Source organism: Pristiophorus japonicus, chromosome 7, assembly GCF_044704955.1.
Source record: "Pristiophorus japonicus isolate sPriJap1 chromosome 7, sPriJap1.hap1, whole genome shotgun sequence".
NCBI lineage: Eukaryota > Metazoa > Chordata > Chondrichthyes > Pristiophoridae > Pristiophorus > Pristiophorus japonicus.
Window position 1 is genome coordinate 105,384,513 of NC_091983.1, and position 17,592 is coordinate 105,402,104.

A 17,592-nucleotide genomic window follows, 5' to 3' on the forward strand; every position below is an offset into this window, starting at 1 on the left:
TTATTTGGTATAACCACTCTTGCACCCCACATGATACAATCTTTATCGACTGATAATTCATTCCGACGAATGAAGAATGGATGTGTATCTTTATTTGTTACCTGGTTTGACCATCCATTTGCAATATACTCATACACCTTTGACATCACTGGGTCACATTTGGTTACTCTACAAATCTCTTCAGCTGTGACTGGCAGTTCATTAATGTATGAAAAATAAAACACATCTTCCCTATCGGGTGTAACTTGTGATGGGGAAGGCAATCTAGACATTGCATCAGCATTACTATGATCAGCTGATCAGTCTGTATTCAATATCATATGTATATGCTGACAAAATCAAAGCCCATCTCTGCATTCGGGCTGTAGCTAATGTTGGAACTGGGGATTTTGGATGGAGGATTGCTGTTAGGGGCTCATGGTTCGTAACAATGGTAAACTTACAACCATACAAGTATTTGTGAAATTTCTTGACCCCAAAAATAAATGCCAAAGCTTCCCTTTCAATTTGCGCATGAGTACTCTCACTGGCACTGAGAGTGCGTGAAGCAAAAGCAATCAGTCTCTCCTCCCCACTACGTGATACATGAGAGATTACTGCCCCAACTCGGCATGCCTTCACAAGATGCCCAGTCTTTCTGCAGAAGAAACACTCTGCCTTCATGTATGGACAACTTTGAGCAATGTGTTGTCCCAGGCACCTATAGCATGACTTCGACGCTCTGTTAGAATTTCCAGTTTCTGAGACTTTGGGCCCCCACCGTCTTTTACTTTGAACCTACAGGTGATTTACCTCAGTTGACTGACGATCGTAATCATTATTTAATTCTCGGGAATATTGTTCAGCCATGGCCATCGACCTCACTGTCTGACAAGCAATCTCAAAAGTCAAGTCATCAGTCGTCAATAACTTCCTTCTGATCGCATAATTTTTCACCCCACAAAGAAAACAATCCCGTAATGCTCGGTTTTGAAAGTTCCCAAAATTATAGTGCATCGATAGCTTTTTTAATGCTACGATGTAATCACTGATACTTAGATCAGCCTTTTGATTCGAATCCCGAAATGATAGCTTTCAGCAATTTCTAACGGTTTGGGGTTATAGTGCTGCTCCAGCTTCGTTAAAATCTCTTTAAGCATTGTGTCCTTTGGCTCGTCGGGCACAAGCAAATTTACAAGGGTTTCGTACAATGCCGGACCCGCCTCCGATAAGAAGATCGCTTTCTTACCTTCCAAAACAGCCTGGTTCTGGACTGCATTGTCTGGAACTCGATTATGTTATTTGCAGTGAAATACATTTCTAGCCGATCCACATACGCTTTAAAACGTTCCCGGTCGTGTCTATATTTCCCCCAAATGTCCGATTACATCTGCCATTTTAATCTCTAGCTGTTCACACCATGTGTTGTATTTTACCTCGGATTTTTGTAGCTTTTTCCAAAGACAGTAATTTCCAAAGACTCTCTGTCGGCTGGCTGAATCCTTCACCAACAAAATTTAAGCTTTAAATCATCGGAAAAATCCCATCTCCTCACCAAATCTGATATCTTCACAGAGCACAGCACACACAGCTCCTAGCATGGCAGGCAGCTCTCTCGGAAGCCTCCGGAATCTACCTGATTCTGATTGTTATTAACTCTGCAGTTGCAGTACATAATACGTTCACATCCACAGTGTGGAGCTACAAACATTACAAGCTTACAGACATTACATTATTAAATGGTGGAGCAGGCTCAAGGGGCCAGGTGTCCTACTCCTGCTCCTATTTCTTATGTTCTTATTTTCTCTTCAAGTACCGAAGGGCCACTGCCGGCAACTCAGCATTACAGAATTGCAATCCCCTTCGCCAACCAGCTAATGTAGATGTGGCCTGAACCGGTTTCTAGGCCCCAATCTTCTTTGTGAAGGTGGGTGCGAGTTGTCTGGACCAGGTATTTTAACCATTTAAAAAATATTTAGCTGGTGAATTTCCTCAGGGCTTCTCCCGCTGCGCTGCTGAAACTTTAGCGGAAACCCAGTTTACATGCACAACTTGGGTTTGCACTAAACTTTCACCAAATTTATGGATGTGCAAAAGGAGAAGCCCCCCATCATTTTTTTTTACAAAGTATTATATGGAATTTACAACACAAAAACAGGCCATCTACCCAACAGGTCCATGCTGATATTTATGCTCCACACGAGCCTCCACCCAACCCTCTTCATCTAAACCTACCTTCTATTCCTTTCTTCCTCATGTGTTTTTCTAGCTTCCCCTTGCATCTATGCTATTTGCCTCAACCACTACTTGTGGCAGCGAGTTCCTCATCCTAACCACTCTCTGGGTAACAAAATTTCTCCTGAATTCTCTATTGGATTTATTAGTGATTATCTTATATTTCTGGTCCCTAGTTTTGGTCTCCCCTACAAGTGGAAACATCTTTTCTACGTCTACCCTATCAAATCCTTCCAAAATGCACCCCCTCATACTTAACTATATGGAAATTAATTTGCCAATTACATGCCCCTTCTGCAAGTTTCTAACCGTTTTTCCTTTATCTAAATGCTACATGGACAAAATCAATTGAGCGACCTTTCACAAAATGTACAATAAACATACAATTCTCTGGTATAAAAGAAAATTTGGCAAATCAGTGCATTTTTGTTAGACACATAGCCAAATGGGAACGGAAGCCTCATTTTTATGGACCCTTTCATATCCAACTGCATTGCATGCAGAAACTCCCTCTAATAATTTAAACATCCCCTCCCCTTTATTTAACAGGGATTGATCTACACCAATAAGTTCACAATGCTCCTAAAATAGAAATCTGACTGCTAATGATATTTATTAATGGTCCCACAGTCATTTTCTATTTGATGGCAAACATGACCTTGATGGGAATAACAGTCTTTAAACAGTTTAATGAGTGACATATATGCTCAAGCATCCCAGAGCAGTGATTCATTTTCCAGTAAACAAACACAACAAAGGCATGCTGTGCTCATTCACAGTTTTAGTACATCCGTGCCAATGCATTATACAACAGAGCCCTCAAAATAAAAACACTAGTTCAGTAGTTGCAGCAAGAGAACACAACATTTTCATTCAGAGGCCCCTCTTTTTTATTGGTATTATTTCATTAGCTTTTGGCTGGACTGCCAAATAACTAAGTTTTGTGCCAGATAGAAAAAGTTTAACTGCGCACTAGCCCTGGTTTGCAGGACTGGCCTCTGGGCTGTATTAATTATGGTGGCGGAGGTTTGAGCAGGAATCGTCGACACCATCGCAACCAAGTGAAAGAGAACAGGGTTGGCGATCAGTAACTGGTGGTGTGCTGCAGGGATCAGTGCTGGGATCCCAACTATATACAGTCTATATTAACGACTTCAAGAAGGGACCGAGTGTAACATAGCCAAGTTTGCTGACGATACAAAGATGGGAGGAAGGGCACAAAAAATCTGCAAAAGGATTTTAAAAATCTGCAAACAGGCTGAGTGAGTGGGCAAAAATTTGGCAGATGGAGTATAATGTTGGAAAGTGTGAGGTCATGCACTTTGGCAGAAAAAAATCAAAGAGCAAATTATTCTTTAAATGGAGAAAGATTGCAAAGTGCTGCAGTACAGTGGGACCTGGGGATACTTGTGCATGAAACACAAAAGGTTAGTGTGCAGGTACAGCAAGTGATCAGGAAGGCCAATGGAATCTTGGCCTTTATCGCAAAGGGGATAGAATATAAAAGCAGGGAAGTCTTGCTGCAGTTGTACAGGGTATTGATGAGGCCACACCTGGAATAACGTATGCAGTATTTGTTTCCATATTTACATAAGGATATACTTGCTTTGGAGGTAGTTCAGAGAAGGTTCACAAGGCTGATTCTGGAGATGAGGGGGTTGTCTTATGAGGAAAGGTTGAGTAGGTTGGGCCTCTACTCATTGGAATTCAGAAGAATGAGAGGCGATCTTATCAAAACGTATAAGATTATGAGGGGGCTTGACAAGGTGAATACAGAGAGAATGTTTCCACTGATAGGGGAGACTAGAGCTAGAGACCATGATCTTAGGATAAAGGGCCGCCCATTTAAAACTGAGATGAGGAGAAATTTCTTCTCTCAGAGGGTTGTGGATCTGTGAAACTCACTGCCTCAGAGAGCTGTGGAAGCTGGGACATTGAATAAATTTAAGACAGGAATAGACAGTTTCTTAAATGATAAGGGAATAAGGGGTTATGGGGAGCATGCAGGGAGCTGAGTCCATGATCAGATCAGCCATAATCTTATTAAATGGCGGAGCAGGCTCGAGGGGCTGTATGGCTTTCTCCTGCTCCTATTTCTTATGTTCTTATGTTCTAATGTAAAGTGCAGCTTGTGCAGTGGTGGATTTAAAAAATGGACACCTTCTACACATTTTTGGTCACACTAAACCCTTGAGAGTTGACTCCTCCAAGGGTTTACTTTTCATTGCTACATAGATTTGTTTTATAAATGCAACATGATTTGCATCACAAGCATCAACCAGGTACCTTCCTTCATGAGTGGGATGATAGGTGATCCCAGTGGGCAAGGCTCTGCACTGGAAGCATGCATTCAGAAAATCATCCCTTAAGTGTCAGCATCAGCTGCCTATTTGACCATGCGCATCACCGCAAAACCTGGTGTTGGCCAGTGTCACTGGATAGAGATTGGGAGCAGGCACCTAGTTGATTTATTTCCTCCTTAACTTAAGAGGCACTGAAGCTAACTGTTGCATCACTACTCTCAACCCAATCCAAGATCACCTGATTCAGAACAGAGCAAGGATTGAACTAAACAGCCTTCCTGATCTGTATGGCTCAGTACCATCATTCTCACAAAGTCTCAATTTGTTCAAGGGTGAGGAGCAGCCTTTCCATAGGCACAAGTTAATGAACAAATATTGCCATAACAAGAAGCGTGTATTTCATGTTAAAAATACTTCCCTCTGCAGCACACACTGAAAAGGACCGCATATTGAAAAAGAAAATCATGACATTATCTGGTTTTTGCCTTTCCCAGGAGATCACATGGTTCTGGTTGGGGTGGAGTGCAGAATGTTTCGGTGTAAGGGGTGTCGCAGTTGTGTGGGGCAGACTGGTTAGGCTGGGTGCTTTTTACCTTTCCACCATTGTTCATAGGTTTATATGTAACCTTCAGGGTTGCTGACCGAGGGCTGTGTGGCTCTTTGTCGGCTGGCGCGAACACGATGGGCCGAAATGGCCTCTTTCTGCGATATAAATTTCTATGGTTCTTCTATCTTTCTATTAGAAAATCACTAACAAAGAATTTGACAAGTACATTATGCTAGAATCCTGTAAATAGCAAATAGTGATTAAGTAGTAATTCTGATAGTACAAAGAGATGATGTCCCACAATTTGCGGTCAGCGGCGAAGCAAAGCCCAATTGTACCAGTATGAATTTTTCTATTTTCCTCATCTTGTGATTTCTCTGAGTGGGATTGCTAAGTTGGTGACAAGTTAACGGTAGTTTTTTCTTTTGAACCTGTGCCCGCGAGGAACTGGGTTGTGGCAGACAAAATTAATTTCATGTAGTACCTTTACAGCCAACAGACAGAGAGAACTTTCATCCCATCAGCCTGTGCTGAATTTGAACCCATTTCTCAGCGTTGTGTAGCCAATTGTACGACCCAGTTATATATCCACCCCCCACCCCCAACCACCCAACAAACTTCTTAAACTTCATTTTTTATCTTTACATTGTTAGCTGAGAAATGACAGCTCAATAATCTCTTTGTTACCATTAAAATTTAACCAGCGTTTGGCTGCTGCTGACCAGAGCAGCCACAGACAGAACTCGGTTTGCCACAGCCAAAGAGTGATGTGGAGCTCTTTGATCTGGCAACCTTGCATCACACGAAGCAGAGACTGGTCTTAATTTGATCCCTGTGGTAAAACTGCAGCCTAAACCCAACTATGGTGGGTCTGTGAAAAGGAACGTCACAATCTGATGGAGCTACTGGTTCAGATTTGGATAACAGTAATAAAATCAAAATCGATTTGCATCAAGAGTTTAAAGAGGATTTAAACAATGTTGGATTCTACAGCTCAGAGCTGTTTGGCTTGCAGCATCCAAAATTTTGTTACATCAAATTTCCCAGCTTTTCTCCACCTCAATGAAAGGCTAATTTCAATATAAATACCAGGTTTCAAAAAGGCATAGTCTACCATTGCAAAATCATATAAAATTATCAAGTTGTGACCTTTTATTACTGTGAAACTGGCACAATTTATTATTCCATGAAGCTTATCTCTGAAATCTCTTTTGGGCCTTGCTAAAATCGATTCCTATGGGAAAATTGTTGGGAAGAGTGCAGATCTGTCATCAACATCTGAATCAGTTCCTTAAATGACAGACAAGCTGATATTATAACTCTTCTTTACAGGCGTTAGATAAAATATGCCTTAGGGCCAGGATGAATGAGAGGCTGCCTTTGGCAGCCTGCGACTATAACCAGACTTATTTGTCCTCCTGATTCAGCATTGGAATTGTAAATGTCACAGCTGCAAAATGTTCTGAGCTACATTTTCAATTCCCTGTACCAAAAAGTAATGCTGGAAATATTTAATGCTACACTGCAACTCTGACTCCCCATTACTTTCTGCAGGCCAGTCTGATGGATGCGGGGTGGGTGTGAACTGTACCTGCCCATATGTGTTTGTATGATGAATATATGCAAATCAGGGAAACACAGCCTCCATTGAGACTCCTGCCACTTACACTGCATGAACGCTGGACATAGGGGCCATTTGTTAGACACCAGAATCCTGTGTTTAGATGTTAGTGGAGGGAGCTCAAATGAGGAGGGGCCTATGATTTTTTTCCAGAGCATTGCCATGCAAAGATTCCATCAGGAAAAGTTAACATTTTAAGGAGGCCAAAAATATTGCATCGGATTTTGCATTGCTAACGATGGCGAGACTGTCAGCGTTCGCCATCATTACCCCTCTGAAACTGACAGCATCTTCAAGATTTGGCGCATGTGCAGATAAACGCGGAAATCCTGAAGTTGCCATCAGGCATTCACTGGGTGCGCTGCCTCTACTCCCCAGAGCCGGCAATCAATTGAAATCACATATAAGGATAAAAACATCTCCTATTATGCTGGAATATCATTGTTAAACACCCTCCCCAGCCCCATCCCCACTCCCCTGGAAAATGTTAAGCCTTGTTGAAAGAACTGTAATTAGGTTTTTAACAATGTATGGATTGCTCAACATCCATGCTGGCCCGGAAAAAATAATTTTATATTGGTGGATGTCAAATTTTTCCCAGTAACATGATTAAGAATTACATGGTTTTTAAAATAATAATTTTTTTTTAAAGTTTGTTCATGATATTTCAGCTTCTACCTTAATCCTATGTGATGTCCCAATCTTTATTTCACTCTCTGTAAAATTTATAAAAAGTAAATTAGAATCTGTGCATTTTACTTCCTGCTTTATTGTTTGTGAGAATTCTTCAATGTAAGCTGCTTGGCCAGCTTGATGCCATCTCTGTTGCTGGACGCTGGAGCTTCGCTTGATTTGGCACCACATTTAAACAAAGGTCAGGAGAGCTGAAATCGTGATCGGTAAATTTTTGTGGACAACTTTTTTTTTTTAAAAGATCAGCAACGAGCGCTGTCACTTTGCCACTGACCACAAATTGCAGGCATTATTCCACCGGCAATGTGCTAATTGCCTCTTTCTTCCACTGTGGTAGAAACTTGCAGCACATTTCTGCCCCAGAGTAGCATGACTCCCTGGCTGAGGGTGGGAACCCTGTCTTCGGCCGCCTGAGGAAGAGAATGTTTGAAGACCAGGGGCTAGAACCTCCACTTTTGAGCTTATCGCCCAATTGGGTGATATTTCCGGTATGGGCGGTAAAAAAGGGTTTTCAGATCGCCGGCTTCTCACCCATTCTCAAAACACCTACTTTACATTTTTGAAAATGGGCGTTACCGTGAGCGATATCAAATGGGCGGTAGCGTTAAATTTTTTTGACCTTCTGCCGTAAAGTGTGGCCGTCCTTAGCAGCGGCATGGCAACGCTCGATTCCCGCGATTCTGGAGGTCAAGGGTCACCATGACATGTGCAGAAGAGGTGACAGAGAGAGAGGAGCTCAGAGGGACTGAAGGCGTGGCTGGGTGTGGTGTGGCTGCTTTGGGAGGAGGAGGGAGACTTTAGAGCTTCACAGCAAGTAGGCAAACAAAAAGTAGCTGTTACCAGCCACATATTTGACCGAATTTGCCCTATAATGGAGAGAGAGGAGGAGGCATCACAGCACGCTGTGGAGACTGACGCTGGAGAGAGCAGTGAGGTGGGAGAGGAGCACATTGGAGGCTGCAAAAGAGCCAGGAGGTTCTCGGATGAGGTAAATGCTTCCCTCCTGCAGGAGGTCAAGTCACGCTGGGGTGATTTGACACAGGGAGGGCATGGGAAGCCCACCCCAAAGGATATGGACCGAGATAGCAGAGGTGGTCTCGTCGGCGACCAACGAGGTGCATGAGGGCAACCAATGCCGCAAACGATGGAACGACCTTGTGGGATTCGTAAGAGTAAGTATTACATTGATTTACATGTACTTATGTATTTATATAATTTGATTTGTAACAGTCATGAGTGACTATCAGCAGATGTGAGGTGTTGCACTTGTACCGGGAATGTTTTACTCAAAGCCTGCGGTCATGGTGTACGTCTTTAGATAAAGAATGATAATAATCAAAATAATCATGATTACATCTGTTGGTTATGTGTTGTATCAGTCTCTGTGACAGTACCTAGCAATGATATCATGCAATGATCTCATGTCATGTCATCCTGTCACCTTTTACAGAAGAAGCTATCAACGATGAGGTCCATGCAAAGGCAAACGGGTGGGGGGCCACCAGTCCCCAGCGACATCAGAGATGGAGGAGCGAGTGCTAGCACTCGTGGGGAAGCAACCCCGGACAGCCAGGGATGCATCTGCAGACCCTGAAGTGATGCCACATGAGTAAAGCTTACACCATTGTGTGACGTAAAGTCAATAGATGCCACACCAACTCATATCCGAACAATCATATGTAATAGATGATTTCTAAAAGTGACATAGAAATAATGCTGGCCTAATGAAAATCATTACAATGCACAATGCGGTTGATGGTCATGAAATGTGATGACTGCGATGATTTTGAGAGCGGTGGTGCTTTTGTCGTGCATATGCTGTATGTAGCGCTGGACTCACCTTGTCACCCGAGTGCCCCCTTCTCCTCTAACAACCTTATTTGTGTCTTGCAGCTCATCCAGCAGCGCTGCCCCAGGCAAGGCCACAGAGGCCAGAGGTGGGGGTGCGGGGCAAGAGTCGGTGGACGATCCTACTACATCTGGTGCTGAGTAGCTCCGATTGTCACCCGTCAAACCGCTGGATCTGTTCTCGACGGATGAGAGCGCAGACTTCGAAGAACCTGCATCGCCACATTCCAGAACCCATTCTATTGGTCCTCCGGTCATTCTCGTCTCCACTCTGGAAGTGCCGGCCCCAAGCCCTCTCCACAGGGCACCCCATTTGTCCCCTGGTCGGTGCCAACCCCGCCGTAGGTCTCGTGGAGGCGGCAGGTCTGTTCCACGAGTGTGACATGACAACGGAGAGATGGTACAGTTGTCCAGGAGGACTGTAGACATTAGCGACCAGCACATCAAAGCTTTGGAGGGCATATCCCGACACCTGGCCACCATGGCCGAGTACATCCCGCGCATGGCGGAGTGCCTGGATGCGATAGCCAGGAACACTGCTGCCACAGCCCTCCCAGTGGTCCCAGAGTGCGGCACTCCACCCCAAGGTTCCGCACCACCACTGCGAATGACAGATGAGAGCAAGGACCAAGATCCTGCTTCTGCATCAGAGAATGTTGCCCCCTCGGCACCCCCCGCTCCCGTACCCATGCAACTAACGTATCTGCCTTCATTCCCCCCAATGAGGCACCACCTGAGGAGGTGGGGAGAAGGAGGAGAGGCGGGAAGGAAAATGAGGTGCATGTCCGCAGGTGATGGCTGTGTTATATCTCCATCTGGGTGTATGCAATTTGTTGCAATGTATGGGGGCTGGGGACCACGCTCCTGCTATGCCTGTGTTGCTGGACATGTTGAACATGTGATTGATGTCAATGGTGGAAAAAGCGGGGTTGGGTGTTATTGGCTGTGATACTTATGATTTCAGACCAATTTTTGTTATTAAACTTTTGTTATTGAACATAACCTTGTTGCGCATTGTGTCAGATAGCTAGACTGTTACACACTGGTGATTCCTTACCATGAAAGGGTTAAATAACTTATCAATCAATGTAAACTTTAACTGGCACTAAGGTGATGGGCACCATTGATGTCTGAGCTGCACACACGCAGCAATGTGTCAGCGTTGTCACTCACATCAGCGCTCTTTCAGTCAAATCTTTCCGATATCAGCTCCTCGCATAAGAGTGGGATTTAACAAATACCAGCCACACTGCTGCCGTTCGTTCCGGTTAGTTCCACTTTTTGTGGGTGGTTTTTTGAGCAAGCGATATTGTGGCCAATATGTGTGCAAGGTGGTGGAATTGAAGATGGGCGATCTCCATGGCCGCCAATTTCGGTAAATATGTTCTTTGTGTTAAAAAACAGTCGGCGATCGTTAATATTGAATCTCGGCGTTAATTCCATTCAGAAGGTAATGCTGGCCGATATTATGGGCGTTGAATTCGCCCATTCTGCTGATTCTGCCCAAAGAAAGTGGGCGGCGGTGATATTTTTTCTCGGCGTTAAGCCCATTGGGAAAATAACGCTCGGCAATAAGTCTCCTAAAAAAGCCTGTCAGTTTCCAATTTGTGCCAGAATGGGTGATATTTGGGTGTTATACGTCATTTCACCAAAAAAATGGCCATTAAGTGGGCGTTAAGCTGCCAAAAAAAGTGGAGCCCCAGGTCCTCAAATCTGGCACCAAGCTTATGGTCTACAAGGCAGTAATGATACCCGCCCTCCTATATTGCTCAGAGATGTGGATCATATACAGCAGACATCTCCAAGTGCTGGAGAAGTACCACCAGTGCTGCCTCCACAAGATCCTGCATAGATGCAACAACATCAGTGTTCTCGCTCAGGCCAACATCCCCAGCATCGAAGCACTGACCACACTCGACCAGTTCCATTGGGCGAGCTACATCATCCGCATGCCCGACATGAGACTCCCTAAGCAAACGCTCTACTCGGAACTCCTGCACAGCAAGTGAGTCCCAGGTGGGCAGAGGAAATGTTTCAAGGACACCCTCAATGCCTCCTTGATAAAGTGCAACATCCCCACCGGCACCTGTGAAACCCTGGCCCAAGACTGCCCAAAATAGAGGAAGAGCATCTGGGAGGACACTGAGCACCTCGAGTCTCGTCGTCAAGAGCATGCGGAAATCAAGCGCAGACAGCAGAAGAAGCGTGCGGCCAACCAGGCTCCCCACCCACCCTTTCCTTCAACCACTGCCTGCCTCACCTGTGACAGAGACTATAATTCCCGCATTGAACTGTACAGACAACTCACTGTGAACTGAGAACTCACTGTGGAAGCAAGACTTCCTAGATTTTGAGGGACTGTCTATGATGATGAATGCCCCTGGGGCTGGAATCAGGAGGGCATTTCTGGGGTGGGTGAAAAGGCATGCCAACCTCATTTCCGCCAGCACAGCCAGAAAGTCCAGGTTATGCTATAAAATGTTAACAATTGGCTACTGTGTAACTAACCAATGAAATAGAATATCTGCAGGGCCAGCGGGTGGATAACTATTAATGGTTTGGCCACATTGGTCATATCTTACCTAGCTGTTCATTAAATATTTGATCTTGAACATAGCTAATATTATTTGAGTCAGAATTGTTTTGGAGTTTTGCTTTGGAAATAAATTAGGTAAACATCTCATGAGAGTAGATTTGCAGCGCATTTAACAATTTGGAGACAAAGCTTAATGTTTCATCATTTCGACCTTAGGGCATGATGCCAAACTGAGTCCTAGTACTACAAGCAGAAGCCAAAACCATCTGTTAATTAACGTAGATGCATGGCATTTCTTAAGATTACATTAGTTCTGTATTTGTAGCATGACCTTCAAGAATTTGTCATCTATCGTGTAAAAACTACTCTCATTCACCTAAAGCTGTACTTAACCTTATGTTGTACAATATACTCAATTTTCAATTATGCTCCTTCTGTAGAATGGTGCTTATTTTGTAATAATGTGACAAGATGAAAGGTTGCAACAGACTATGCTGGTTGAACACTCGAATTACATAAGAACGTAAGAACATAAGAAATAGGAGCAGGAGTAGGCCATATGGCCCCTCGAACCTGCTCCGCCATTCAATAAGGTCATGGCTGATCTGATCATGGACTCAGCTCCACTTCCCTGCCCGCTCCCCATAACCCCTTATCGTTTAAGAAACTGTCTATTTCTGTCAAATTTATTCAATGTCCCAGCTTCCACAGCTCTCTGAGGCAGCGAATTCCACAGATTTACAACTCAGAGAAGAAATTTCTCCTCATCTCAGTTTTAAATGGGCGGCCCCTTATTCTAAGATCATGCCCTCTAGTTCTAGTCTCCCCCATCAGTGGAAACATCCTCTCTGCATCCACCTTGTCAAGTCCCCTCATAATCTTATACATTTCGATAAGATCACCTCTCATTCTTCTGAATTCCAATGAGTAGAGGCCCAACCTACTCAACCTTTCCTCATAAGTCAACCCACTCATCTCTGGAATCAACCTCGTGACCCTTCTCTGAACTGCCTCCAAAGCAAGTATATCCTTTCGTAAATATGGAAACCAAAACTGCCGCAGTATTCCAGGTGTGGCCTCATCAATACCCTGTATAGCTGTAACAAGACTTCCCTACTTTTATATTCCATCCCCTTTGCAATAAAGGCCAAGATTCCATTGGCCTTTCTGATCACTTGCTGTACCTGCATACTATCCTTTTGTGTTTCATGCACAAGTGCCCCCAGGTTCCACTGTACTGCAGCACTTTGCAATCTTTCTCCATTTAAATAATAACTTGCTCTTTGAATTTTTTCTGGCAAAGTGTATGACCTCACACTTTCCAACATATTCCGCCATCTGCCAAATTTTTGCCCACTCACTTAGCCTGTCTATGTCCTTTTGCAGATTTTTTGTGTTCTCCTCACACATTGCTTTTCCTCCCATCTTTGTATCATCAACAAACTTGGCTACGTTACACTCAGTCCCTTCTTCCAAGTCGTTAATATAGATTGGAAATAGTTGGGGTCCCAGCACTGATCCCTGCGGCACCCCACTGATTGCCAACCCGAGAATGAATCATTTATCCCAACTCTCTGTTTTCTGTTAGTTAGCCAATCCTCTATCCATGCTAATATATTACCCCCCCAACCCCGCGAACTTTTATCTTGTGCAGTAACATTTTATGTGGCACCTTGTCAAATCCCTTCTGGAAGTCCAAATATACCACATCCACTGGTTCCCCTTTATCCACCCTGTTTGTTACATCCTCAAAGAATTCCAGAAAATTTGTCAAATATGACTTCCCCTTCATAAATCCATGCTGACACTGCCTGACCGAATTTTGCTTTTCCAAATGTCCTGCTACTACTTCTTTAATAATGGACTCCAAGATTTTCCCAACCACAGATGTTAGGCTAACTGGTCTATAGACTCCTGCTTTTTGTCTGCCTCCTTTTTTAAATAGGGCCGTTACATTTGCAGTTTTCCAATCTGCTGGGACCTCCTCAGAATCCAGGGAATTTTGGTAAATTACAATCAATGCATCCACAATCCCTGCCGTTACTTCTCCTAAGACCCAAGGATGCAAGCCATCAGGTCCAGGGGATTTATCTGCCTTTAGTCCCATTATCTTACTGAATACCACCTCCTTAGTGATTGTGATTGTGTTAAGTTCCTCTCCCCCTATAGCCCCTTGACTATCCACTGTTGGAATATTGTTAGTGTCCTCTACCATAAAGACTGATACAAAATATTTGTTCAGAGTTGCTGCCATCTCCATGTTCCACATTACTAATTCCCTAGCCTCGTCCTCTAATGGACCAACATTTACTTTAGTCACTTTTTTCCTTTTTATATACCTATAGAAACTCTTGCTATCTGTTTTTATATTTTGCGCTAGTTTACTTTCATATTCTATCTTCCCTTTCTTAATCATTTTTTTTTAGTCATTCTTTGCTGGCTTTTAAAAGCTTCCCAATCTTCTGTCCTCCCACTAGTTTTGGCCACTCTGTGGGCCCAAGTTTCGAGCCGTGCCTAGAATGGCGCAGTCCCGACCTGGACGCCCGTTTATCGCGCCACAAAGTGCGCCTAAAAAAACCCTCCGTATTCTCCACCTCCTTGCAGGTCCTCTGGCCCTCGGCGCAGCACAGCAGGAGCTGTAGGGGGTGGAGCCAGGTCCCTGCGCTGAAAACAGTGCCGGGACCTCTGCACATGCGCGCTACAGTGGGCGCGCATGTGCAGTAGCTCCAGGCGCCCGAAACTGTGTGGGAGGGGCCGAAGCACGCAGCCCCTAGCCCTGGCCGAATGGCCTCACTGGGGCTGCGTGCATAAGGCTCCTCCCACGGCCAGCTCCTGCTTCCTCCCGACCCGACTCGACTCCCGCTTCCGGACCCGACCCGACCCGACCCGACTCCCGCTCCCGCTTCCCCCGGACCCGACCCGACCCGACTCCCGCTCCCCCCCCCCCAACTGGACCCGACCCAACTCCCGCTCCCGCTCCCCCCCCCCCGACTGGACCCGACCCGACTCCCGCTCCCATTCCCCCCCCCCCCCGACTGGACCCGACTCCCGCTCCCGCTCCCCCCCTACTGGACCCGACCCGACTCACGCTCCTCCCCGCCCCCGCCCCCGGACTGGATCCGACCTGACCTCCCTCTCCCTCCCTCCCTCCCCCCGACCCGAACCGGCCTCCCTCCCGACCCGACCCAACGCCACCTACCTGTAAATCTGGTGCTGGGGACGGGCCCTGCCCAAAGTCTCGGGCCCGGCCCGTTCAGCCTCCCTCCCCCTTCTCCTTCCCCCCCGCCCCACATCTCCTTAACCCCCCCCCATCTCCTTCTCCCCCCATCTCCTTCCTCCCTTTATCCCCTTCTCCCCCTCCCCCCTTCTCCCCCCCTTCCCCCATCCCCCTTCTCCCCCATCCCTCCCCCTTCTCCCCCATCCCTCCCCCTTCCCTCCCTCTGCTCCCCTCCTCTCTCCCTCTACCCCCTCCTCCCCCTCCCCTCGCTGTCAGAAACACAGACACTGACAGACAGAGAATGAGAGACACACACAGACAGACAGAGCGATAGAGACACTGACAGAGACACACTGGGGGGGGGGCATCCCAGCACGCTGTTGGAGGGCTCCTGGTGCTGCAGTCGGTAAGTAGAAAATGTTTTATTTATTGATTAAAAAAAATATATATTTCTTATTAATTTTTTTTGATTGATTTATTGGTTGATTTATTGATGTATTTATCATTTATTATTGATGATGTCTCTTTATTTGTAAAACTGAAGTGTTTAATGTTTGTAAACTTCCCTTTAAACACCTCCCCCACCATTCCCTACACCTGATTTGTAACCTACGCCTGATTTTCTAAAGTGTAGACAAGGTTTTTTCGAGCGTACAAAAATCTTTACTTACTCCATTCTAAGTTAGTTTGGAGTAAGTTTTCACTGACGAAACTTTGAAATCAGGCGTAAGTGACCGGACACTCCCCCTTTTGAAAAGAAAATTCTGTTCCAAAGTGAAACTGTTCTAACTGACTAGAACTGGAGCAAACTAAATGACGAGAATTCTGATTTCTAAGATACTCCGTTCTACACCAGTTGCTCCTAAAAATCAGGAGCAAATCATGTGGAAACTTGGGGCCTGTATGCCCTTGTTTTTACTTGGATACCGTCCTTTATTTCTTTAGTTAGCCACGAATTGCTATCTTTTCTCTTACACCCTTTCCTCCTCACTGGAATATATTTTTCTTGAGAGTTGTGAAATATTTCCTTAAATGTACACCAATGTTCATCAACCGTTCTACACTTTAATCTATTATGTTTTAAAACATTGCCCAATTTCACTGGTTCGTGGCAGATTTTGCATTTAGCGAAATGCAAATGCGTTTGAGTAAAAACTCAAGAAAAATTTTGGGTGTAGTTTGTGCCTATTTTGCCTAAAGCAGAAACTCTACCCCTTGCAGTTATTAAAGCTCTATGTCACCTGCTCTGCCTCAGCTAGATTACATCTGTCCTGCACAGCTAGAGCGTGTAGGCAAGCATTTATAATACTCCAGTTAGTGCTAAGTGATCAACTTAAATAGTAGCTATGGCGTTAGGTAACATGCAAAAACCTAGCAGGACCCTGTTTAGCCACTGCATCATGTGAAAAACAATGATTTAATTGGATGTAATGATCAAGCAATTGGTAGGCAAAAGCAAGCCAAAAGGTAGGTAAAGTAAAACAACTTTTTGTACTATATAGAATATATGAAATGACCAGCAGTGGATGTCAGACACTTTTCAGTCAACCAGGTCATGAGAACTCATTGACCTCATCTTCATTCTCTGCAAAGTGTTTCTTTGATGCCTATTCTTATGACTTGTAAAACAAGGCATAGCAGCAACAGTGATACTTTACACTGAGTCTAACTTTTAAAAATTAACCTTCCATAGGCTACTGTTCAATAGCAGTTATGAAATAAGAGAATGTGGAAGAACCTACCAGGTCCCAGTTTTGCCACTGCATAGAGCAGATCATAGTTGATGATTGGTGTGGCGTCATCAATTTGTTGCCAACCCACAGGTGGTGATGCTGGAGGGGAGATGAGAAATTGTTTTGCTGGCTGCGGAGGGGCAAGATGCAGGTTATCTCCATCAGTACCTTGATTTTGAACCTGGGAAATAAATTGGCAACTGTTTAAGCCATAATCTATAGTGTATCAGATGTCAGCAGCAGTTCATTTCCAATGTTTGAGTGGACCTAAAAGTTTTAGTCTTTTCAACCTTGCATTATACGCCCTGGCCCTTCACCTTGGTTTCTCAACAGGAAAAATGTTCAGAATTATTTTTTCCAGCCTCCACATTCTGTCTCTGGACTGCTGTAAGGCATTATGTTTAGAATTGAAAAATTTACAGGTAGATTTTATTTCAATATGGTGGCTGATGATGAATTTGAACACGTATAAGGGGTAAGATTACAAGTTTGCACTTCTGGAGTGGAGCTTCATCCACCAAGAGCACAATGAGAATTTGAACATGCTCCTCCATCATTCTCCATTCATTAATCTTGTACAATTGCACCTGTATTTTGTTTTAATGTTTATGTTGAGGCACAAAGATAAAAAGTCCTACCAGCACCATGGCTTGCAAATAATCACATTATACTTGGCTTGAGATGGAGCTTGAATGTAAGAACACTTCAGTGGGATTGTAAACTAATGCTCTTAAGGATCATAAAACTGCCCTCCATGCAAATGATGGTCTCCTTTAAAATTACTTTCACAATCCCCTAAAGTAGCTGATCTCAGCTGAAGCAGTAATTGGGCCACGACAACTGGAAACAGTACCCCTGGGCTTGAGAGAGGAAAAAGTAG

At 44.6% G+C, this 17,592-nt stretch overlaps 1 protein-coding gene across 3 annotated transcripts in view; it reads right to left on the reverse strand.

The window, feature by feature from the left end:
• Window positions 1-17,592, reverse strand: part of rcan2 (regulator of calcineurin 2) — a 533,756-nt gene that overhangs the window by 104,143 nt on the left and 412,021 nt on the right. For all 3 annotated transcript variants that reach the window (XM_070885208.1, XM_070885209.1, XM_070885210.1), the window contains one exon: window positions 16,722-16,893. In XM_070885208.1, the coding sequence (XP_070741309.1) occupies window positions 16,722-16,893 (172 nt within the window). The remainder of the gene's footprint in view (window positions 1-16,721; window positions 16,894-17,592) is intronic.